General features: G+C 34.8%; 1 protein-coding gene across 7 annotated transcripts in view; it reads left to right on the top strand.

The window, feature by feature from the left end:
• LOC141401062 (bicaudal D-related protein homolog) overlaps positions 1-26,726 on the top strand; it is a 289,088-nt gene that overhangs the window by 259,586 nt on the left and 2,776 nt on the right. For 4 of the 7 annotated variants that reach the window (XM_073980885.1, XM_073980884.1, XM_073980889.1 and 1 more), the window contains 7 exons: positions 21,881-22,003; positions 22,081-22,254; positions 22,355-22,543; positions 24,553-24,618; positions 24,686-24,866; positions 24,975-25,252; positions 25,319-25,573. In XM_073980885.1, coding sequence (XP_073836986.1) covers positions 21,881-22,003; positions 22,081-22,254; positions 22,355-22,543; positions 24,553-24,618; positions 24,686-24,866; positions 24,975-25,252; positions 25,319-25,573 — 1,266 coding nt within the window. Of the gene's footprint in view, positions 1-21,880; positions 22,004-22,080; positions 22,255-22,354; positions 22,544-24,552; positions 24,619-24,685; positions 24,867-24,965; positions 25,253-25,318; positions 25,574-26,726 lie in introns of all 7 variants that reach the window. The other 3 variants (XM_073980883.1, XM_073980886.1, XM_073980888.1) reach the window with 1 other exon arrangement.

Raw genomic sequence — 26,726 nt, 5'->3', positions numbered from 1 at the left:
TGTGGCCGAGCGTTGTCATACTCTCGTATCTGGCCGAATATTTTGGTCGCATTTCGTTGATTGCTCTCCTCAAATCTATTGTGTTTGATACAGATCAACTGTGATGGTCCATTTACTTTGGTGCCAAGAATAATCAACTTGGGGATTATCATAATGTACGATTCGAATTAACCTCAATGTCATAAAATTTTTGGAAATGGTTTGTTGTGTGACTCCTTGTGATAATGCAATTTCTTCTTGGGTTTGACAAGAATCTTCGTGGAGCAATTCTTCCAATTCCTCATCTTCAAACTTTTTTGTCTGACCTAGCCGAAATCACCGCTAGCCATCTTTCAAAAGTTTTTTGAGTTCGCGAGTGAAGCCTGCAAACTTTGCAAATATTATATGATTTTCAGCAGCTGGTTTTAATGAAAGAAGGTTATCAGACGGGAACGCTTTCTGAGTAAAAAATCAAACAACTTGACAATTATTGCAGGAATTTTTTGAGGTATGCAAGTTGATGTAAATACGTCACTCTGAATTTTAACTTTAGACCTCTCCTTATGTACAGTTTTCCAATAATGTCTGGAACTTTGATTGTTTCCATTACCCTGATATTGACTATAATTTTCTACTTGGGCGCCACTGCTGCATTTCGTTGCATTTGCATTGTTCAATGTGATTTCAAGCCTGTCCACTTGTTCCTCAAATTCACGGACTTTCCTATTCGAACTGTAAGGATGTCGGCACGAACCTAGTCCTTAGCTTAATAAGTAACTCCAGTATTTCATAGGCGATCAATACTTTTCAGCCTTTTAAATCTACCGGTCAGACGGTGTGTAGCCGGCGCTTTTGCAAAACTAAAGGTAGGTTTACAATTACGAAATCAACTCGATTCCAACTGTCAATTCCATTGATTAAACGTCAAACGAAATCTCATCTGAAATCCATTGGATTTCATTTGAAGTTTAAGCAATGGAATTGACAGTTGAAATCGAGTGGATTTCGTAAATGTAAACCAAGCATAACCAAAAAATATACCCTTCTACTGATGTGTGTGGCTAGATGATTTCATTGAAACAATTTCCTGAAATCCAGGGTTCCTAGGTCGATGTCCATACTAGAGTAAAATCATGAAGTTGCTGTAGTGGGGAACTCGATTTAAGAATCCCTAAAAGTTTCAATGAAACCACTCTAGTGTGATCTTCGACTAATGCTAAGTTTACATTTACGAAATCCACTCGATTTCAACTGTCAATTCCATAGCTCAAACGTCAAATGAAATCTCATCTGGATTTCATTTGACGTTTAACCTATGGATTTGACAGTTGAAATCGAGTGGATTTCGTAAATGTAAACCAAGCATAATATTCTAAATCAGAGCGGCTAATTCCGACAAGGAGTGAGTGGTCAACTTAAGTGATTTCGAGAGGACAGTAATGCTGCCAAGCGGAACGGAGTGTCGCGTTACAACAAACTTCAAGAACAAACTTGGCATCACTTACACATTTTTCTTGTGGTTGTTGTTTTCAACGCGCAACGCGTCACTCAACGGACCGTATGTATTTGGCCCTTAACGCGTGATGCGACTAACAACGGACCATTTGTATTTGGCCCCATAAAGGCCTACGCACATACATACGTTCCGTTGAGTGTCGCGTTTTTCATCTGGTTGTTGTTTTTGACGCGTGAAACGACACTCAACGGACGGTATGTACCGAGGCCTTAACAACAGAAGTATTTACATTAGCTTTGTTCCAGAACCAGAAGGTTTTTACTATTTTTGTCACTTTTGCAACTTTTTGCGAAAATCCCGTTCCCGTACTTCAAATAGTTGCAAACTTGATATTTTTTTAGACAAAATGACGCTTTATGGAGGTTTCTTTAGAAACTTTACACAACATATTTGGGGGAATAAAGAGTAGCATTTGACATTTCTGACAGATGTTTTAACGAAGAATCTGATAACAGAAAAACAGTAAAGGCCGCTGCACATACGGCGCGTTGAGCGTTGCGTTACAACAACCACATGAAAATTTCAAGAACAAACTTGGCAGCACTTACACATTTTTCATGTGGTTGTTGTTTTCAACGCGCAACGCGTCACACAACGGACCGTATGTATTTGGCCCATAAGGGGCAAAATATATTCGGTCCGTTGAGTGTCGTTTTACGTGTCAAAAATAACAACCACGTGGAAAATGTGTAAGTGATGCCAAGTCTGTTCTTGAAGTTTTCAAGTGGTTGTTGCAACGCGACACTCAAGGGACCGTACGTAAGCCGGATTTACATCAAAAACTTTGTTTAAACTATGCACTTATACGATGATTAAGTGCATAATATCGATTTATTTTACATATATTGTATGAAAATGTCACCTTACATCCACGGATTTGCTTAACCAATAATATAATAAATGACGTATTTGGCCAAAACACTCGTTTTATGTGGCAGTGTAAATTATGCTTTATTTTGGCAGTTAAATCAGAACTACAGTAATACGATTTTTTTGGATATTTTCTTATTTGTTTTTATAATTACGACACATAATTAGGGGACATGCTCTTATTTCCCGGTCTCTTTTACCCACCTCTTCTTGACTTCCTTATAAAATTAATTGCCAGTCGTTGACGTTTGTATATGGAAAAGTTAAAAGTGAAATTTAAAATATGAATGCGTGTAATATCAGCTAAGGTATCATACGTAAATTAATTTAAATTACCCAAAGAGGAATTTGCTTCTTTCCAACATCATTTTACATTGGCGTACATTGTATGTTTTATTGAAATTTGTAACAAAAAACAGTGTTTAACACATGAAACCAACGTATCTTTTCAAAGGTAGAATATCTCCCGAAATGCGTTGTGGGGCCATCAACATCTTCATCGTCGCACGATCGCATCAAAAAATAAATACATCGTGTAGTACTTGTAACTATGAATAGCCACAAATACTTGAGGTGTTGGCAACTTCCGTTCCGTTGTGCGTCTACTCATCATCGCAACATTTCTTTGGGCAATATTATCGTAAAGTTGTAACTTCTCTTTATGTTTTTATGAATGAATCTTCAACCAATCTCCCTTTTTTTTCTTTGCCACAACATTTGTTTTGTGGGGGTTTACATGTGCAGTTTCTTTTGCCACTTAAGTTTTTTTTCTTCATCCAGCAAAAGCGTAATCGCTAACATCATCATCATCCGAAAATTTCATTGAGCGTGAAATAGTAACAGAGAAAGTACCACTTGAGGAAATCTAAATATGTACAACAAATGTTAGTAGATATGCCTGTTCATATGTGGCGGCTTGGCACAAGTGTTTGTGTTGTTGGCTTGTCATCGTCATAGACTTAATAAGTAATGTGAAGATATAACCAGCTATTTTACGAGGGTAGGAGAAAATAAAATGGATAACCATGTAATTTATTTTACCTTTTCGTCGAAGACCTAAAGCGCTCGGCACATACGATGCGTTGTGCGTCACGTACTAAAAACAACAACCACATGAAAAATGTATGAGTGATGCCAAGTTTGTTCTAGAAGTTCATGTGGTTGTTTTAACGCGACGCTCAACGGACCGTAAAGGCCGCGGCACTTTTAAAATCGTTTTAGAGAAAAATGTTATTTTTTAAAAAATGCTAAAAAGTCTTAAAAATTTCATTTTCATATAAAATTTTAAGTTTTCTCCCAAAAAAATTCTCGGCGCTAAGTGGGTTAATAACATTCAAACTTCATTTAACCGCTTTCCATTTTCATTAATAATTCCTTTACACTAGCACTTATTACCATAATAGTCTATCCTGATTTATTTGACAATTACTAGTAGGGCAACATAGATCGAATATTTCTTTATTCTTTTATTTATATTTATGTAAAAGACACTCAAAGGAACCATTGTACCGAAGCCTTAACACCCGACCTCGTAAATTGCTAACCGTTTTTTATTAATTTAACCTACCGCAAGCTTCGCTTGGCTTCATTTGCAATGCATCTAACCACATTATTTATGTTAAAATTTGTCTAGGTTTTTGGGCACAAAGTTCGTCTGCCTTTGGGTTACAAATCTAGTGGTGGTCGGTCGGTGTGTCTTCACCTAAGGAACAATTTCCATCCTCTTTTCTAAATGAATTATTACAAAGAAATGTTTTTATTTTAATGCAAATTACACACAGACATAGAACGTCAGCAACAGCAGCAACACCAGCAGTTGATACCATCATATTTGTGTTTTATGATAGCAACAACAACATCCAAAAGGAAACAACCACTAGAAATTGAGTTCATTTGCAAACGCAGAATAATTTTAGTTTAAGTTGTGGTTTTCTTTTGCTTGGTTGTTGTAGAAGTTGTTATGTTATTGTTGTAAATTTTTTTGTAGTTCATTCATATCAGTTAGATACCATCAAACACATACTACAGTAGTTTTGATTTTGCTGCCAATCGTTTTAGTGCGAATTTGATTTTCCTGCCAAAAAACTAAAATATTTGCATTTTTGTCAAATTTTCAATGCAAATTACACTTTTAACTGCTAATCATCTAAGTGCGAATTTTATTTAACTACCAATAATATTTGGAAAAATGAACGCATTTTCACAGAGAAATTTGTATTTACCAGCCAAAACTAAAATCACGTCATGCGACCGTTGCTAACTCATGTACAGGGTCTTTTGTACAGAAGAAAGCTGTTTTATTTAATTTAATTAATCGAGCTCTATGACCTAAGGAGATTACATTGAAAAATTGATAACTAGAGAAATTGAGGATGTTAGCCTAACCAGCTAACGATTAATTAAATTAATTAACATCTCACAAATAATGGTCTTCGCCCCTAAAAAGGCAAAAACTTAAAAAAACTGTTTTATGTTGATCATTTGTAGACAACCTATGATATTATGAAAAAAATAGTTAGGCTTTTTTAGTCGTTGGAACTCTTTCTACGAACTTATAATAATAATTAATTTATTGTTGTGAAATAATTCCAGCATAATCTCGGGTTTTGTTGTTTTTAAATTTTTAAAACAACAAGTTTTATTAAAGTGGGATGTATGTAGTTAAAATTGATTTAAATTCGGTTTACATCTGCGGCTACGAGATTTTTTAAATGTTTCTGATGAATTCGCATTTAAACGAATTTATCCGTTACGTTTATTCTTGAGCTCTGGTCGTCATAAAATTGGGGAAGATTTCTTTGTTTCAATACTGTCGCTGCCGCTCATATATTTTATTTTTGTTTACATTTTTGTTTGATCTCATTTTCACACAGCAACATATGGGTGATGGTGTGACGTCAATGACATGACCATCCATATGTTTGCATGTGTGTGTTTCTATGTTTTGATTTATTTTGTTTTGAGTCGTTCTGATCAGTTGAGCCTTTGTTATATTTTTGTTTACCGCAGTCCTTTTCTCCTCATATTCTACTGCATTGATTGTCACTCAAACTGGTTTTTGTTGGAACAAAACCGTTAGAAATTTGCAATGCAGTAGAATTTTGTGGTTTATTATTGTCGCCCTTTTTTAATAAATTTAGTTCGTGAGGGATAAAGACTGCGGTAAGTTGTATGGCTCTTTATATTTTTTATTAGTTTTTAATTTATATTTTTTGTTAGAAATAAACGCTGCGTGCGCTACTACCCACATACATATACACGTACATAAGAATTTATGAAGGTGTTTTATTTGGTTGGTGGGAATTGGTGGCTCACAGGGAGTTGTTAAATTCGCTATCCCTCCCAGGAGAAACTCAAGTCGCAGCCAGCAACAAATACAAAGAATTAAGAGAACTGATGAGTCCAAGTGGCGTTGGACGAAACTAGTATTCTTTACCTTTCCCGAAATTAAATGAATTTTAACTGCATCCCACTTTAAATGAAATTTGTTGTTTTAAAAATTTTAAAACAACAAAACCCGAGATTTAGCTGGAATTATTTTACGACAATAAAATAATACACATCTCAACAAAACTGCCAATGTGAATCTAATAATAATTATTAATTATTCCACAAACATTCCAGAAGGGACAAGGGAGACTTCTCTCATATCACATCTGCAGGTTTAAAACATATTTATTGTGTCACCCGCAGGTTGTTGCAATAATACAAGAAAAAGTTAACATCACTTTTGAAACAGAAATAGAATGATAGATTTATAAGCAAATATAACGATAATAATTGTAACTTAATTCCATTTTGGTTCTTTCAGGTAATGCAAAATAAGCTTTTTGATTATATATGTTTTTATTTTTTCACTATTCTTTTCCAAATAGTTTTCGGATATCATGAAATCTGAAGCTGAATATTACATGAAGAGCCAATTCTTTGGCAGGTGAAAGAATCGGATAACTGCCACTTTTTGGCAGCTAAAAATATTAAAGATAAGTGCGAAATTCGCTTTGCTGCCACAAAATGCGTGCAAAACTTGTTTTGGCAGCTAAGTCAAAACTACTGTACAAGTATTTCATATTGTTGTTTTTCTAGGTTTTCCATATCCCCTGTAGATATTTTAAAGTGCATTTATTACTGTTTGTCTTGTGCCGCTCGCTCTCTCATTGGCGTTACTTTATGATGGTGTTTTATTTAATGTTGTTGTTTCTTTTTACATATTCGCATTTTTTTGCATTAAATTGCAATAACAACAAATACTCCGCTAACTTATTAGTCATTCCAAATGAGTAACCTTTTTTTGGGAAGTACACCATTTACAACAAGATCTATTAACCAGTTCACGTAATTAGCACAACAACAACTCTATTTTGGCCGAAAATTCTTCAGGGTGTCAAAATGTTTGTTTACTTTTTAATACAATATATTCACAATAACAAAAAAATTGACCGATTGATACCACGACGTTGGCGTTTTATAAGCTAGTACGTACCATCTCAGCTAAATGTTTTTGGTGTTATGTTTGGTTTACATTCGGCGTCTTTTGGTGATTTCGAAGGCGTTTCGTGATTTCGCGCGGAATCAAGCAAAATTTATCATGATTTCGCATACAAAAATGAAATCATCTCATTTCGTGATTTCAGCGAAATCAACATCGAAATCACAGTACACATGATATACAACCCTGTTTGTGACTGAAAAAATACCAAATGTTGCAACACTTCACGTATCACAATAAACAAGGTAGATGGTCAATTGCTGCAACAAAAAATTTTAGAATCAAAATTTTTAAACAATGTGAAAAAAATAGTAGATTACTTTGTTACAATGCTAGTTTTCATTGCGTTCTCGTATTTTTTTAATGGTAATGTTAGAAAAAAGAGCGAAATGTCTAAAATTGCTGCCCCATACAAATTTCTTAAAAAATACGGGAACGAAAAAATTACGGAAATTGCAAAAACTGCAGCAAATCAACGTATCAGCTATCGTATTTAGATGATAATGAATATGTTGCTCGTTTCTACTATGCCAAAATTGTATGGCAGAAAACAGGAGAATAGGGTGTTATTCGGCGCTATTTTTGTTTAAAGAGAAGTGTAAGTCTTGCTGACTTCGGAGTACGGGAACGGGTTCTATACACAATTAATACGATATATAGATAGTTTTACGATCATTTTCGAAATAAAGTTGTAAAGTTCTATATTGTCGTATATTTTTGATGACTAATTCAATTTGCAACAACTTGTTTTGAAAGTTCACGTTCGATCAGCTGCGCATATGCATCTACCTTGATCATTGTGATATGTTTGAAATCAACAAAAAAATAAGTGTAAACACCGGGATGTATTTCAGAATTTCGTGAAATCCAGTGGATTTTAGAGCGCAAGTGTAAACTTGGCATTATACTATTTCTGTCCAAATGGATTTAAATTGTCTGATCTATTGCGTATACAAAAAGCTCTAATGTAAACATGGCGTAACATTTCAACATATTTATTATCTGTCGTTTAATTGATGCTTAGGTGACAAAACGTTTATGTTTCTCACTGACCTAAATTTTGTTCAGCATGTTATTGCGTGCCGCACGATTATCCATACTAAACTGGCATTATATATAATTAGAAGTTTTTAACAGCTATAAATTCCGTTTAATTTTAAATTAAAATATCTATCTTTCGTTTAATAAATATAACAATAACCGGCTATACACAGATTTTTTATGAATTAACCATTTCAATTCATGTTACAATTTTCAAATTACAGAAATAGGTTAGATTTAATAACGATTGCAAAATTTAAACATAATTGTATAAAATACATAGCTGCACATTAACCTTAACATTCAATTCAATGCCACAATGGTTTCGCTGGGAACAAAGAGGGTTAGGCCTATAATTGGGTATTTATTTGCCAAACATTTAGTTTGTTTTGCATACTTTTCATTATCCACAAATTGTTTGGTCTCAAACAGGTATCGTCGTTGCTAATCATAGAGGTTAATGACGTATAGCCTCGATGAAGTGTGAAATATCGTATTAAAAAAATAAGTGATGTTCAAATGATGATAAGCTTGTTTGATAGTTAATCGCCAAAAGTCATTTGATGCGATTTATTTGATTTGTTGATAAGCTGTTTTTATAATTTGATTTAAATATTAGTTATTGTAAGATTTGCGTGGCTTGACGGGGTTTTCACATGATATTTTAAGTTTATGAGGAAGGGCATACAGTACAGAAGGTGTATGTCAATAACATATTTGTAGTAAAGTTGTTTCATATTTAAAACTTGGTTTAGAGTATACACTCATACGATGATTAAGTGCATTATCTTGATTTATTTGACATATATTGTATGTAAATGAAAACTTAAATTCACTGGATTTGCCAAATCAAGCATAGGCCATGTTTATATTATAGCCTCTTGCAGGGTTAACCTTCCTAATTAGGATTTATGGCCTGTTCCCGTACTTTATAAAGTAGTAAAAGTCGTAAAAGATTTTCATACAAATTTTGTGTACGGGAACGCCAAATTTGTAAAAGTTGTAAAAGTCGTAAACGATTTTCATATAAATTTTGTGTACGGGAACGCCAAATTTGTAAAAGTGGTTAAAATTGTAAAAACTTTTTAGTTCTGGAACAGAGCTTTAATTGACGTATACCCAAAGGAATTTACATTTGAAACCCAGTGGGTTTGTTAAATCCGGTTATATATAAACGTACTAATAGTCTAAGCGGGATATTACATACATATTCTGCCCAATCATTAATATTCTTGTCGAACTTAATTCCCACGGAAATGATTTCTCTCTGGAGAACATTCATCCAGTTATGGGCCAAATACATACGGTCCGTTGTGCGACGCGTTGCGCGTTGAAAACAACAACCACATAAAAAATGTGTAAGTGATGCCAAGTTTGTTCTTGAAGCTTTCATTTGGTTGTTGAAACGTAACGCTCAACGCGCCGTATGTGCAGTGGCCTTTATGAATTACTTGATAGATGAGTCTTTTCCCTAACTTGTGTGAAAAAATATTGTGAAAAATAGGTCTGTTCGATAACCCAAAAGCTTGTACAAATTTGTACAAACTTTTACAAAATGCTGTTCGATAACAAACATGTTCAATAAAATAGAAATGAGAAGTAGTTGCAAGTACTTGCGAAGTTATCGAACAGACCTAATATTATGTTTTTGTTAGTTTTTTTGGAGGCAAACCCTAAATTATTGCGTGTGCGTTCTTCAAAACAACAACAAAATGCATGTATTCAAATTTGAAATACGTCAAATGAAAACTCATCTGAAATCCATTGGATTTCATTTGACCTTTAAGCAATGGAATTGGCAGTTGAAATCGAGGGGATTTCGTAAATGTAAACTTACTATTAAAGGTTTATAATTTGTAGTGTATTGTTCCTGGCACATTTTCCCTTAATTAAAGTTCTTTAACTTCGTTGAATAACTAGATAAACATATTCAAAATAAAAGTAGCTAGTCTTTGACATAGCCTTCACAGAAGTTTTGACACTTCTCCCTAAATGCAGACTGATTGGTTTTGAACTGATTCAAATGGCATGCGTGCGAATTTAGTTATTTATTTGAAGGTATACATTTTGTTGTTATTTGCTTTGGTTGTAAGAGTTAAAATGTCTTTGCGGTAGTAGATTAAATACTTTGGAGACCAATATTGGGCGCATTTTTCATTTCAAATTCTATATTAGTGACAAATCAGATTTATATTTTGATCTCGGCCAGATGCACAATCATATGCAAATTTAATTCTATAATCCACATATCCACTCAAAGATCCTGGTCCATACTAGCGTGAATTTCATTTAAAATTTAAAAAAAAAAATGCTGTAGTAGGAAATTCGATCTAAGAACGAAATTTCATGAAATTTTTTAATGAAATTCACGTTACATTGGACCGGGACAAGCTGAGCTGCAGAGATTGTCAGCTATCACGCTTTCAAGTACAGCTCTTTCCGAAATGTGACCCATGGTATTCTTGATGGCATACCTGTTTATAGTGCCATCGATTTGACTGAGGAAATTCATTGAATTTCATTATCATATACGCCAAATAAATTCAGTAAACATAGCTTAATAGTCTAACAGTATGTTTACATATAACTGGATTCAGTAAATCCAGTGGATTTAAACTGTCAGATGCATTGCGTATACATCAAATAATTGCCCATAAAGGAGGCTACACCGTCAAAAATCTCTAATGAAAACATGGTTTAATAGTCTAGGTGAGAACCGTTAAACCACAAGATTCTAGTTCGGCCAATAGCATCTAGTTTCCAACATTTTCAATGCATTTTGTTGCTAATTCCTATAAAAGTTTTCCATGTTGCCTCTGCACTCAAATCATAAAGATTCTTAATTCTCTCTCGCATCAGCAAATGTTAATTTGCCATACCATAAACTCTTGCTTAATTGTGGTCATTTTAATACCAATAAATCTTCATAGTTGTATAAAAAGAACGACAACAACTACCAAATGGGAAGACTGTTATATAATTCAGCAACACTACCAACAAACTAGACAACTGTTATATAATTCCACAACAACGACAACAACATCATTAGCCTCAATATGACTACCATCATAGTAATCGTCTCAGCAGCAGGATGACACTGAAATACTTAATGACGTGACAGGCATAAACATTTTCTTCTAATGAAGATGCATGCCTTGTCATACCGTTCGTTCGTTCAGTAGCAGTGAAGTTGTTAGGTAAATTAAGACTTTATGCCATAGTGGTCTTGATCATGAAATCTTGTCCAGGCCTGTTTGTTATGCAGACTAGCTGACTGGTTGGCTGGTCTGGCTGGAAAGATGTCCATAATAAATGGTCATTTCATTGATGTGTATGTACACATTAAGCGTATTGTATAATGTGTGTGAACATTTTTCTAAAGGTGTACTGAAAGATATTTAGCAACTAATTTTTACTATAATTTCCGATAACATAAAGGAAAAAATGTTATCGTAGTAAAAAATAGTAGCTTCTTCCAGGTTCTGGAACAGTGCATATAATTTACATACGTTAGTTATAGTACGTTTATATATAAACGGATTTAACAAACCCACTGGGTTTCAAATGCCAATTCCTTTGCGTATACGTCAAATAAATCCTCGTTGAGAAGGTTAACCCTGCAAAAGGCTATAATATAAACATGGCCTTACTATTTAGATTGGCACGTAAAACATTTGTTTTGGGAACATAATGCTAAGTTTACATTTACGAAATCCACTCGATTTCATCTGTCAATTCCATAGCTCAAACGTCAAATGAAATCTCATCTGGATTTCATTTGACGTTTAACATGTAAACTGAAATGAAATGATTTACTAAAACCAATTTGATGTAAATGTGCTCTTATAGCTCATTTAGACTAGCCGTAAATCATCAACTGGATTTAATAAATCCAGTACAAATCTCATTGCATTTAGATAAACCTTTGGAGGGTTGAAATGACAGTCAGCTGATTTTTGTTCATAGCACAATTACCGAGGTAGATGCATCAGACCATCTGATCGAATTTCAAACGTCAAAAGAAACTGTTGTAAATTAAATTCATCTCAAAAAACATACGGCAAATTACAAATTTATTGTTTAATATTGAAAATGTTAGCAAATTATGCTACTAATGCTAACTATTGAGCAAATATTGAATTATTTTATCGTTTAAACATCGTAAATATTAAGCTAGGTACACATTGCCATTTTTGAATGACAGCTTTGCTCAAATAATCGGTTGCTTGCCAGTGTGACCGTTCATTTTTGTCATTCATCATGCAATCACAAAAAAATTTGTGGTTGTTGGACAGTCAGGTGTTGGATGTATGATGGTATGATAGTGTGAACCCAAAACGTCATTCAAGGAATAAATTTGCCGTGTAAATATCAAATAAAAATGAATAATTCGCGTATTTTTATTAAATTTGGAGAATTCCTATTGGAATTAGCTATAATATCACGGTCATAACAAAAGAAATTTGACGATACAGTGAATGGGATAACAAGGAAAAAAAGCAAATGGACAAATGGTTCTGTGGACGACGACAAAACAAAAAGGAAAAAATAAATTTGTGCATTGTGCTGTTGGAAAAATATAAAAATCTCCCGGAGTTAGAATTGTATGTGTGCGGTAGTAGTAGATGTGGAAATAGCTATACATAAAACCAAATTGTGAAAGACGAGATGATTCTGTGGATGACGCCAAAGCAAATAGAAACAAATTCGTGTATTGTGCCAATGGAAAAATGTGCTCAATATCTTCCAGTGTCTAAATTGATTGTGCTATACTAATAAATGTGCTGTATTAATAAATAAATGCTTGTAGTTTTGCAAATTCATTATACATATGTGTATTTTTCATATTAATGGGAAGTCGTGGGTCGCTGAGTAGGGCTTTTGATGTACAACATTTCTAAGTGAATAGAAAATAGCCATATATTTATTAATATGCATCATTTTATTGTTTTTTTTTATTTATTTGTGGTTGCCAGCGCCCATATTTATTAAGCAAATTTTATAATTTGACTGACGGCTTGGCATCCAACATGAATGATAGTGTGGCCGCTCCGTAAAACCCAACAAAACTGAAGCAATCGATATTTTCGAAAAATCGTCAGTCAAAACTGACAATGTGTACGGCACTTTAAGCTGGGTACACATTGTCAGTTTTGAATGACAGCTTTGTTGTTGCTTGCTAGTGTGGCCGTTCATTTTTGTCATTCATCAGGCAACCACAAAATGTTTTGTGGTTGCTGGACGGTTTGACAGTTATCGAAAATTTCGAAATATCGACATTCAAAACTGACAATCTGTACCCAGCTTTAGTCTTGGTTGATTAAAATCAATTTTGTATATCAAAGTCCCAATTTACATTAGGCGAGTTTACTTGCGGCAATTGTCAGTTTGTAGGTGAGAGAGGGGGCTGAGAGGCAAAGGGTTACCATATGCCTCACCTCTCTCTCCATCAAACTGACAATTGCCGCAAGGAAACTCGCCTAATGTAAATTGGGACAAAGCAAATTTAATTTTTTCGCCTTGTTTACAATTTTTAAATTATTTTTGTTTTAGCAATTCACCGATGCATCTTGTTCCAGCTTGCATCTTTTTGTGTTTTCTAGCAACATGTTGCAAAAAACAGATTTGTAAACGAGGATTTATACCGGATTTACAACAAATCCTCCCAATACGAGAATTTATTTTTGTATGGGAAATCTGGTAGATTTTGACGGGATTTAGCAAATAAAACCTGATAATGCACTAAATCCGGCTAATGAAGTCATATCTAAATGACCTATTATAGTGCATTTAAATCAAAACGGTTTAAAGGCTTCGGCCCATACGGTGTGTTGAGTGTGAAAAACAACAATATGGCTGTCGTATTAAGCTGAAAACTCATAAAACGTTTGAGTCATTACTGGTACGAGAATAAAAAAAAATAAATTTGGAAGCACACTGTCTTTTATTCATTACTGGTACGAGAATAAAAAAAATAAATTTGGAAGCACATTGTCTTTTATTCATCTACCAGAAATGATACAAAACTTTACCCAAATGTTGGATGTGTTTTGGGAATTAAAGTTAAATATAATTTAACTTTTTTGGGACAACGTGTGTCACAAATGGTCTGTTCCTTTACTTTTGCAAATGGTAAAACCGGCAAAAGTTGTGAACTGGTCTCATATGAATTGTATGGTGTCAAAAGTAAAGGAACGCTTTTCGAGTAAAAAGTGGTAAAACTTGAAGATTCTTGCACGTAAAGGAACAAAGCTAAAGTGTCACTCAACGGACCATATGTGCTAAGACCTTAAAGCGCTTGGCACATACGGTGCGTTGAGCGTCGCGCTACAACAACCACATGAAAAATGTGTAAGTGATGCTAAGCTTTTTGAAAAACAACAACATGGTTGACGCATTAAATGGTCTGTTCCTTTACTTTTGAAAATGGTAAAACCGGCAAAAGTTGAAAACTACTCCCATATGAATTGTACGGTGCCTGAAGTAAAGGAGTAAAAAGTGGTAAAACTTGAAGATTCTTGCACGTAAAGGAACAGAGCTGAAGTCAGCCATATTGTTGTTTTTCAAAAACTTGGCATCACTTACACTTTTTTCATGTGGTTGTTGTAACGCGACGCTCAAAGCACCGTATGTGCCGAGCCATTAATACGTCAGCCATATTGTTGTTTTTCAAAAAACTTGGCTTCACTTACACTTTTTTCATGTGGTTGTTGTAACGCAACGCACAACGCACCGTATGTGCTGAGCGCTTTAGATGTCAGTATAGACTAGGTTTTATTTAGTATGGTTTGAATAATATTCAACCCAACGTACACTGGCACCAAAAACGAGAGTTTTAGTCGCATGCGTAATTTATTTGATAGAACATGTTTGATGTAAATACGTCTTAAAAATAAAGTTCATTGTGCTAAATTAAAAAAAAAAAACAGTGGGTTATAATTGTCAATTCCATTGCACATACGTCAAATAAAAATAAATGAGGTTAATAGTACGTTTAGACTATGGTGGATTTAGCAAATCCTGTCGTTTTAAGTTGTCATTTTCATACAATATATGTCAAATAAATCCAGATAATACTCTTAATCATGTTAAAAGTATATAGTCTAACAGGCGTTTAACCAGACAAAGGCTTTAAACTATTTATTAGTGTTTCTAATTGACAATTGGAAAAAGTTCAACGACTTTACCTAAAGGTTTATGATTTGACGCATGTTCTTTCCGTCACATTTTCCCTTACGGACAAACTCTTCGTATTGTTAGTTCAAGGTGTGTCATCAACAATGAAAGTTCTTTCACTTTGTTGAGTAACTAGATAAACATATTCAAAACAAAAAATAGCTATGCTTTACCATAGCCTTCACTGAGGTTATGACACTTTTCCCTATAGACTGATAGTTTTCGACATGAATTGAATGGCATGAGTGTGAATGTAGTTTATTTTAAGGTGTAATTTTCAATGTTATTTGCTTTTGTGGTAGTATGTCACAGAGTTTTGGTAAATGACCTATAAAAGGTTTTCAAATAGGTGAATAGTTTTTATTTTAGTTTTCCTCAGCAAATCCTTGATTGGTTAAAGGTGATTGAACTGGAAATAATTTGACCATTGAAAAAAACGGCAGTACTTTGTATTCTATGTAATGATACAATATTCAAAAGAAATATTTATTGGTGTATCTCCAAGGATTAGTAAACAATAGGCCAGTGACCCTAAATTAAAAATGCTGGAGGGAAAAAAGAAACAAAAACGACTATTTGTATTGTTCCCGATTATTTGTTTTGTTTCGGCGAAAAAGGGACAAATAATAATGATAATCTACTTTAGATTTTAAAGTAATTTGTGGGTTGTCATCCGCTTGGCTTCATTTAAAAATATTTAAAGAATTTATGTTTAAACTTCTTCTAAAACAAATTGGCGCTAAACCGCCTTTTAGACTATACACGTATACGATGATTAAGAACATTATCCCGATTTATTTGACATATGTTATATCCACTGGATTTACTAAATCCAGCATATGGTCTGTACCTTTACTTTCTAAACTGGTAAAAGATGGCTCCATCTTCATTGAGTTGCCAGACGTTTTCATACATTAAAAAGTTCGCGTTCATTGGCGTTTATTACCTTGATAGCGGTTCTATCTCGATTTCGTTTAACATTAAATCTATGAAACCATTTGTCAACCAAATGAAGATCGAGCCATTATTATAACAATAAACGCCAATGTAAACGAGAAGGATCGGCCCGTTAAAGGCCTGGGCACAATATCTCCGTTGAGTGTCAATTCATTTCACGCGTTGATGTAAAAAGTTGAATTATGTTTAACTTTAATAGTGCGTTTGCATCTAACCGCATTTATGCTAGGTTTAAATTTACAAAATCCACTTGATTTCAACTGTCAATTCCTTAAATTAAACGTCAAATGAAATCCAACGGATTTCAGATGAGTTTTCATTTGACGTATACACAAATGAATTGATTCAAGTGGTAGGGCCGCGGCACATCCCGTCCGTTGAGCGTCGACTTAGAACAGCCACAAGAAAACTTCAAGAATAAACTTGGCATCACCTACAAACTTGTTGTTTCTAACGCGTGACGCGACGCACAACGAGCCGTATGTACCACGGTCTGTAGTTGCTTCAACGCGTAAATCGTGCTTCACACTATTGGGCCAAATACATACGGTCCGTTGTGTCACGCGTTGCGCGTTGAGAACAACAACCACAAGATTGTTCTTGAAGTTTTCATGTGGTTGTTCTAACGCGACGCTCAACGCGCCGTACGTGCCGGGGCCTTATAAGTTTTGACTGTCGATTTTTTGGAAATATAGATTACTCTCAAACTGTCCGGCAACATGAAAACATTTTGTGGTTGCCTGATGAATGACAAAACTGAGCTTCCACCCTGGCAAACAGTCGATTATTTGAGCAAAACTGGTAGTGTGTACGTCGCTTAAAGCAAAACTGGCATTCAACATACATTTATGACCATTTTCCTGTATATAGGAACTTATACCCCGTTCGCTCTCAACCGGATTAACCCAGTTTGCTTGAGTTTCAAATGTCAATTCCATAGCGTAAACGTCAAATAAATCCTCATAAAAAATGTTAACCCGGCAAAAAGCTCTGGTGCAAACGCCGTTTTATTTTTAGCTAAAAATGTTTGAAATACTCAGCTAGACGTTAATATTAACGAAATACACCTCGCTGACTGTCAGTTTTGTTGGTGTGTTTTTGTTAATCGGTTTGCACTATGCTTAATTCGGGAGAACCATTCTGCCGAGCGTTCAAAGGGCTCAGCACATACGGTCCGCTGTGTGACGCGTTGTCCGTTGAAAACAACAACCATATGAAAAAATTGTAAGTGATGCCAAGTTTGTTCTTGAAGTTTTCAGGTGGTTGTTGCAACCCACCATATGTGCCGTGGCCTTTAACACTAGACCCGCTACACATGCCCATGCGATGAACAAACATCAACTTTGATTACCAACGTGATGGAATAAATAAGGCGAACCAGTAACTACAACAAGACTATTTTGATTGAAAGTGCTTTAAGTTGTCAAAATGTTTGTTTACGTTTTGATAGGGTTAATTCACAATAACAATGAATTTGAAAGATTGGGTGAAATCAGCTGGTCTTACTGTTCATAGCTATGCATGCACTTCCTAACGTCGAGACAAGCAATGTAACCTGCCAACAATCCTATTTGCCGAGAGCAGTATAGGATTGGAGTAAGCACGCCGATAATTCCCCAACCTACTTAAAATGGCTCAGGAGAAGCCGAGCGATAATTAAAATTTTTTTGTCGACTTTAATGCTACTTTTGGAAGCTCTTTCGTGATTTTGCAAAGCTGCTACAGATTTGTAAGATGAAATTAACTGATAAGTTAGCACGCGTTTGCCAACGACATCGATATCATGGAATATCACACCGACATCATCCGAGAAATATTTTTTCTATGACATTTTGTTCATGTGATTGCAGCCCGGTTATTAGTGCATTGTGAAGTTCAAACACCATGGCATCATTTCAGGAAGACCAGGATTTATTGCAGTCTATTTCCCTTCAGTATTTGTGAACCTAATGGCCCCTTCATATCTTATCTCTTCATTAATAATGAATATTATGAAATATTAACTCCCAAAGGTTTATTGACCCGTAATGTGTGAATCCAAAAAGTATGTGAACATAAAACATTCAATACTACAACACCAATTGGAGAAAAGGTCAATGAATCCTTCAGTTATTCCATCACTGATTGTCATGTACACAAAATTAGGTTAGTTACCGAAATTTTCATTTTCCCTTTTAGTCATTGGGTTCAAGGAGTGTCATTAACAATGAAAGTTCTTTTACTTTGGTGCTAGGCTAGATAAACATATTCAAAATAAATATGTATGCCTAACCTAACTAACCTTCAGTGAGGTTTATGACACTATTTTCCCACCATGATAGATAGTTTTCGAACATTAAACATGTATGTAAATTGTACACGCGTGCAGCGAATTTGCTCTATTTTATGTGTTGTTAACCAGATTAGTGATTTTTTTAAGTGCGAGTTAAGGTGCTTGAACTATGTATGAACTGTCAGTTGAATTGACATGTCGGGTAAATGACCTATTAAGAGGCTTTATTTGCGTTCGATTATAGTCATGGTATAACTACAGGATTTAATAAAACGTATAATTAAAGTTGTCAATTCCTTTGAATATTTTCCAATTAAATGACGTTTTTGCTAAAATAATTTATATAGAACGCATTTTACGCATTTAAAACAGGTGTTTTAGAAATTTACGTCATTTATTTGACAGATATTCTATGGGATTGACAACTAAAATGACGCATGTTTTATAAAACATGTTAGAAGCAAAAGCCGTTTAGTCTTTGCTCTAAAGCCACACGTTGAAACTTTCATACGAAACTTTTACAACTCTTAAGAGAGAGCGAAGGTGGAGGAGCTCCTTCATCTCCGTTCTCTCCCAAAAGCTGTGAAAGTTTCAACGTGTGGGTTTAGAGTTGGTCACACTAGCGAGTTTCTTGAAACGAATAATAGGAAAAAGCAACATCGCAAACACAGAAAACCATGTACAGCGGTTTCACTACCACATACCCCTCGCCTATAAACTCGAAGTCGCCATGTTGAAACAGCGCTAGTGTGACCTTCGGCTAGGAGACAACTGTCAATTCCTTTCCGAATACGTCCATTTTCCGTATACGTAGATTTTATTTGACGTTTAGGCAATAGAATTGACAGTCGAAATATAGTGGTTTTCGTAAATATAACGACCTGATTCTTTCATACGAATATTGCGACAAAGCAAAATTGCAGAACACATGAAAGCGTGTACACTAGTTTTTGGAAATTATGTATTTTTCCAAAAAATGCTAAATTACATGTCAACATTTTATTGAAATTACTCTAGTGTGGACCGGGACTAACTTAACTCAAAAGTCGAATGTAATAGCCCATTTAGATATGACTTCATTAGCCGGATTTAGTGCATTATCAGGTTTTATTTCCTAAATCCAGCCAAAATCTACCAGATTTCCCATACAAAAATAAATCCTCCTATTGAGTGGATTTGTTTTAAATCTGGCATAAATCCTCGTATACAACTCTGTTGTTTGCAACATGTTGCTTGAAAATACAAAAAGTTGCAAGCTGCCACAAGAAACAAGGTAGATGCATCGGTGAATTGTTACACTAAAAATAATTTAAAATGTAAAAATTTGTAAACAAGGCGGACAAATTTAATATGTTTTGATGTACAAAGTTGATTTTAATTAACCAAGACTAATATTTATGATGTCTAAACGATAAAATAATTCGTTTATTTATTTTAGATGGGCAAACTGCGATAAAATGATTATTTATTTGCTCTTTAGTTAGCATTAATAGCATAATATGCTAACATTTTCAGTATTAAACAATAAATTTGTAATTTGACGTATGTTTTTTGAGACGAATTCAACTTACAAAAAATTCTTTTGACGTTTCAAATTCGATCAAATGGGCTGATGCATCTACCTTGGTAATTGTGCTATGAACAAAAATCAGCTGACTGCCATTTAAATCCTCCAAAATGTATATCTAAATGCAATGAGATTTGTACTGGATATATTAAATCCAGTCGAGGATTTATGGCTAGTCTAAATGAGCTATAATAGCACATTATCAGGTTTTATTTGCTAAATCTAGCCAAAATCTACCAGATTTCCCATAAAAAAAGAAATCCTCGGGTGGATTTGTTTTAAATCTGGCATAAATCCTCGTATAAAACTCTGTTTTTTTTTTTGCAACATGTTGCTAGAAAATACAAAAAGTTTCAAGCTGGCACAAGAAACAAGGTATATGCATCGGTGAATTGCTACACTAAAAATATTTTAAAATGTAAAAATTTGTATACAAGGCTGAAAAATTAAATTTGTTTTGATGTACAAAGTTTATTTTAAACAACCAAGAATAATATTTACGATATCTAAACGATAAAATAATTCGTTTATTTATTTGAGATGGGAAATCTGTTATAAAATAATTCTTTATTTGCTATTTAGTTAGCATTAGTAGCATACTGTGCTAACATTTTCAGTATTTAACAATTTGACGTATGTTTTTTGAGACGAACTCAATTTACGTTTCATATTCGATCAGATGGGCTGATGCATGTACATTGGTAATTGTAACAAACATTGTTCCACAACATCCCATACGGGACAAGGGAGACTTCTCTCATATCAATGAGTGCACCCCGATTCATATTTAGCTCAATGATATGGGATCTACTGTTTATCGCCGAGTCCGAACGGCGTGTCTTAAGACACCACTTGTGGAGAAGTTTTTCAAGGCTGAAATACTCAGGAAATGTCGCCAACATTACTGAGGGGTATTTTGCCACCGTTGAAAAATGTTTGATGTTGCCTGGCCGGGGAATCGAACCATTGCACCACGGTGGCACCCATTGGTAATTGTGCTATGAACAAAAATCAGCTGACTGTCATTTAAATCCTCCAAAATGTATATCTAAATGCAATGAGATTTGTACTGGATTTATTAAATCCAGTCGAGGATTTATAGCTAGTCTAAAGGCCCAGGCACATTCGGCGCGTTGAGCGTTGCGTTACAACAACCACATGAAAACTTCAAGAACAAACTTGGCCCATAAATGAGCTATTATAGCCTGTTTATATTATAGCCTTTTTCAGGGTTAACCTTCTTTACGAGGATTAAGGGTCTGTTTATGTATGTCGATAAGAAAATGAATGCGTAAGAAGAACTACCATATTTGAGTGTGTTTTTCAAATTTGGTTTTTGATTTGAAGCAAAAGCAAAGGAAACAATATTTCCAAAACTAAAGTTTGGGTGTGTTTCATGCGCACACATTTTCGTTTCGAAATACATAAACATGGGTAATTTGACATATACGCAGTGAAATGTGTGTTCGTTTACTCAAAATTTGTATAAATTGTTACTGGATGCTGTTCGTTTACTCTTCAGTACAATTCAAAAGACCTTAAGGCCTGCGTACATAAGCTGCCTTGCCTGCTTACCTTGCTTACATCTGATAAAAGAATAAAAAAGAAAAGGGCAACCCAGTTCGAAATTTCCTCGGCCTTCTTTATTATTTTATTTTTATTATGTCAGAGATGAAGCGGGAAAGCAAGGCAATCAGGCTGAGCAGCTTATGTACGCAGGCCTTTAGTCGTTTGCAAGAAGTAACTGGACTTGTACAAATTTGTACAAATTATTGAATAAACGAATACACCTATTGTCATTTGAAATCCAGTGTGTGTATGTGTAAACGTATTATAAAAGTCAAAATAGCAAGGCTTAATTTTATAGTCGTTGCTTTAATATTTTATGATAACAACATTAGTTTATTGGTGGGAAAAATTATTTCTAGTATCAAAAAAATAGTAATAATAATTAATTTGAACAATATACAATAAATCTCACACACTTCCTTCTTTTTTGCTTATTTTTTACAGAAATTAGAACAAGAGAAACATGTTCTACGACAAAAACTGGCCATTGCCGAGGAAGAAAGCGAGCAGCGTGTGCTGGAATATCAAACTGATCTCAATGAACTTAAAGACAAATTGCAGGCTCAGGTATAAATAGCTTTAAAGAATATACAATTCCCAACAACTCGTATAATTGATCATTTCCATTTATATTAACTGTACAGGAAATCGCAATACGTCAAGCGGAGAAAGAAAAAACCATGATAATTGAAGAGTTAACAAGTCAAAATGCCCGTTTAACGGAACAAATACAAGAGGCACACAATACGGAAATGAAGTTAATGTCACAAATACAAGAACTAAAAGATCAGTATCAATATAGAAATACTAGTTTACAGGTAAGATAACAATTTTCTCACATTAGCCATTAAAATACCATGGCGATTTTTTACACATTTGCCTATTTGCATTATATTTACATCTCTCCCCTTGTAACAGGAACATGTCAATAGCCTGGAGTCTATAAAAACGGAATTAAATCTAACTACAGAAAAACGCCATGAACTGGAAAAACGTTTACAGGCCGTACAAGAAGAAAAACAAAATCTGGCTGCTGCTCTGGAAGAATCATCAGATCGTATTCATATGTTGGAAAGACATGCCCGTGAACAGGAAACTAAACTAGAGGTAACAGACAAATAAGAGTAATTAAGAGCTTTTTTTTTGTATTACTTCTTCTACATATTTCTTAGTACCATTGCGTCATGGTCTTTGTTATTACTTTTTCTTATTATTTTTTGTTATTTAAAGTTAATGTTATTTTCTTGTACCGTGTTTTGTTTTTTTTTTCTATAACTGATATCTCTGTTTCAAGTGTGCAAAAAAAAACGAAACAGAACTGTATTTTAAATTAGAAAAACCCATAACAAATTGCGTTGTTCTTGAAATGTTGTTTTACGGTTATCACACAAATATTTATCATTGACATTGATTTAGAAGTTGTTTGCAAAATTAGATTTTATTTGCTATTTATTTTCGTTTAATAATTTTTCCATTTGATTAGGGAAAGTGAAAGGGTAGGAAAAGGACAGATTAGTTTAATACGTTTTCTAATACCCCGTTTGCACTTAACCGGATTAACCTAGTGGCTTTGGGTTTTAAATATCAATTCCATAACGTACACGTCAAATAAATTCTCATAAAGAAGGTTAACCCCGCAAAAAGCTCTAGTGCAACCTCGTTTAAGTTTTCTCTTTATTTCATATGAGCAACAGCAAGATGCAGAGATCTCACCGATATCATGTTTACATTAGAGCATTTTGTCGTCTTAACCTTCTTTAGGAGGATTTATTTGACGAAATAAAAAAACAATTGTTGTAACGCGAAGCTCAAGAACAAACTTGGCATCACTTACGCATTTTTCATGTGGTTGTTATTTTTGACGCGTGACGCGACACACAACGGACCGTATAGACCTCGGAACATACGATCCGTTAGAGTTGTGTAGTTCCGGAACGAAGTAGTTCCAAGGAACTATTGGAACTATATCCAGCTCTTGCGTTAATATAGTTCCTTTAGCTCATATAGTTCCTTTCGTTTTTCTCGTTCTTTCAATTTATCTCCTACGTCTATCTTTCGTTCTTGCTGTTTGTTCGCTGCAATTGATTTTTATATCAATTCATCCACCAAACAATGAAAACATTTCGGCCTCGGAACTCGGAACGAAAAAAAAACGAAAAGAGCGACGAAAGAGAAAGATTCGTTGAACTATTTCGGTCTCGGAACTATGTGGAATGAAAAGAATGACGAGAGAAAGATTCGTTCAACTATATAGATCTCGGAACTATGGAACTACTTAAAGGAAGTAGTTCCTTTTGGGAAAAGGAACTAGAAAGATCGATCCGCTCCCGGATCTAGATTGCCCAACTCTACGATCCGTTGAGTGACACGCTGGGACACTCGTGACTCGACTCACAACGAACCGTATGTGCCGAGGGCTTTACAGTGTCGACCAAAATGTTAGAAAAATCTCTAATTTACATCAAACCAATCAGGTTATATGTTAAGGCCAGAACAGAATCAATCGTCGCTTGCTTTGCTTGCTTCCCAAATGTCATGTTATAAAGAAATGCCAGAGCCTCCTAAAGAAGAACGCAGGCGGATTTGCAAAGAGGCTTTGGCATTCCTTTATAATATGAAATTTGGGGAAGCAAGCAAAGCAAATGACGATTGGATCTGTTCTGGCCTTAAACGTACTATTAGGTTATGTTTACATTCGAGCTTTTTAACATGTTACCTCCTTTAGAAGGATTTATTTGACATATACGCAATGGAATTGACATTTGAAACTCAGTGGTTTTATTAAATCCGTATATGTATAAATGTACTATTACAGTTCTTAGTTTCGGTTTATATACAGTTCGAACTAATGCTAAGTTTACATTTACGAAATCCACTCGATTTCAACTGTCAATTCCATAGCTCAAACGTCAAATGAAATCTCATCTGGATTTCATTTGACGTTTAACCTGTGGATTTGACAGTTGAAATCGAGTGGATTTCGTAAATCTAAACCAAGCATAAGTATTTTATTCGCCGATTAGAAGATCACTAATAGCTAATAGACCATTTACATACTGTTTTAAAATTCTGTGTTATCATTTATAATAGTTTATTTCCCGAACAATTACTTACAGACAACATTACAAGCATTGGAAAGAGCGACCCGGGAAAATAATGTACTCAGTGAACGTTTGGGAGCGGTAAGTCAAAACTTGTACCTTTGACCAGGAATTTTCCTAATATTCCTTTCATTCCAAAAAAACACAGGATTCCTATTCCGCTTCTACGGGTAAAAAATCACTACAATTTGAAATGGAATGTGATGAAGATGAAGCCAATTTCTCAGAAGATGGTAAACCATCACAAATATGGGTTGAATCTCGTTCGGTTTATATACAATTAAAGTCGTTGGTGGATTCATTGAAAATCAGTCATGATGATGACTCAGGTATGTGTGACCCATGTTCCGCTCCTTCGGTTTTGTGTGTGTTTCCCTGTAGTTAGAAAATTGCCAATAAATTCGTATGTGATATTTCAAAACAACAAGGTTTTACAGGTTTGAATTCGGACATATCATTGGATTTGGAATCTATGGACAATACAATATCATCGACCAGTGAACTTGGTGGTGGTACGGACAGCAATGGTAACGGTCATCCCATAAATTTCCGTCCTGGCATGTTATCCGCCATGTCAGATGAGCTAACACGTTTATTGTTGAATTTGGATGCTGGAAATTTCAAGAAAATGTTGGATCAAACACGTAACTTGGTATTGGAGCAAGAAGATGAAATAAAGAGATCTCATCAATTGATACAACAGCTGGAAGCTAAAGTGAGAGATTTTGAAGATTTTCTAAAAATAGGGTTATGTTAATCTCTTTGATGTTTCGTTTTTTAGTGTGCTGTTACCGACGTTGAGTTGCAAAATGTCAAAGAAGAAAGAGATCAAGCTCGCAGCGATTTGGTTGATAATTCCGATCGTGATGAGCTATTAGCTAAAGCCCAAAAAGAACGTGATAACGCCAATGAAAGACGTACCAAGGCCGAAGTTGAATTGGCCAAGACCCGTGTTGAACTCATGCAAGCCAATTCCCAACTTTTGGAATCTATTCAACAAAAGGTTGAATTGTCACAACAACTGGAACAGTGGCAGGTAAGTGTCGGCTAGTGTTCTTTAATTTTTTTACGAAAACATGATGTTTTACCATTCGAAAGAACTCTATTGACCTTCTATAGGTCTGTACGATATCCCAAAATTTCGTACAAATTTGGACAAACTTTTACAAACTGCTGTTCGATAACAAACTTGTTCAGTAAAAGAGAATTAAGAAGTCTTGCAAGTAGTTGCAATAACTTGCAAAAACTTTTTACTTGCAAAGTTATCGAACAGGCATTATGTGGGGGCTATTAAACATCTGTTTAGTGTAAATGCGATTTATTTCACGTATCTTTGGTATGAATTCGATCAAAGTACCATTGTTCTTTTATCGAAACTAGAAAAGAATATTATGCCTGTTCCAGAACCTGCAAGAATCTTAAATCTAAAAATTAGTAAATTGTTGGAGTTCTGGAACAGACCAGTTGTCTTTTGTGTACAGTAGTGCGATGCTCTAAAGCTGAAAACACATACAACGTTTGAATAAAGTTTTGTGTCGTTTTGGCCGTTTTTACACTGTTGGGCATGATGCCGAAAAATTCAAATTCATTTGAAATATATGCCGGCAAACACATCAACGCCGGACTTTTGTGTCGGCGTCGCCCTGTTGTTGTTGTTTTTTTTGTCAATGCCCAACGCAAAACTTTACTCAAACGTTGTATGTGCTTTAAGCTTAAAGGCCCCGGCACATACGGTCCTTTGATCGTCGCGTTACAACAACCACATGAAAACTTCAAGTACAAACTTGGCATCACTTACATATTTTCATGAGGTGGTTGTTTTTAACACGTGACGCGACACATAACGGACCGTATGTGCCGCGGCCTTTAAGCTGAAAACACATCCAACGTTTGAGTAAAGTTTTGTGTCATTTCTGGTATAAGAATAAAGAAAAATTAAAACTTGGAAGCACTTTGTTTTTTATTATTCTACCAGAAATGACACAAAACTTTACTCAAACGTTGGATGTGCTTATGGCTTTAGAGAATCGCACTACTGGGCCCAATACATACAGTCCGTTGAGTGACGCGACATAAAAAATGTGTAAGTGATGCCATGTTTGTTCTTCAAGTTTTCATGTGGTTGTTGTAACGCGACACTCAACGCACCGTATGTGCCGGGGCCTTACCTGTACAAAATTCGCACTACT

Source organism: Musca autumnalis, unplaced genomic scaffold (genome assembly GCF_047663935.1).
Source record: "Musca autumnalis isolate F117 unplaced genomic scaffold, ASM4766393v1 scaffold_4, whole genome shotgun sequence".
NCBI classification, from domain to species: domain Eukaryota; kingdom Metazoa; phylum Arthropoda; class Insecta; order Diptera; family Muscidae; genus Musca; species Musca autumnalis.
The sequence above is the reverse complement of the archived record's forward strand: the minus strand, read 5'-3'. Positions and strand labels throughout refer to the sequence as shown.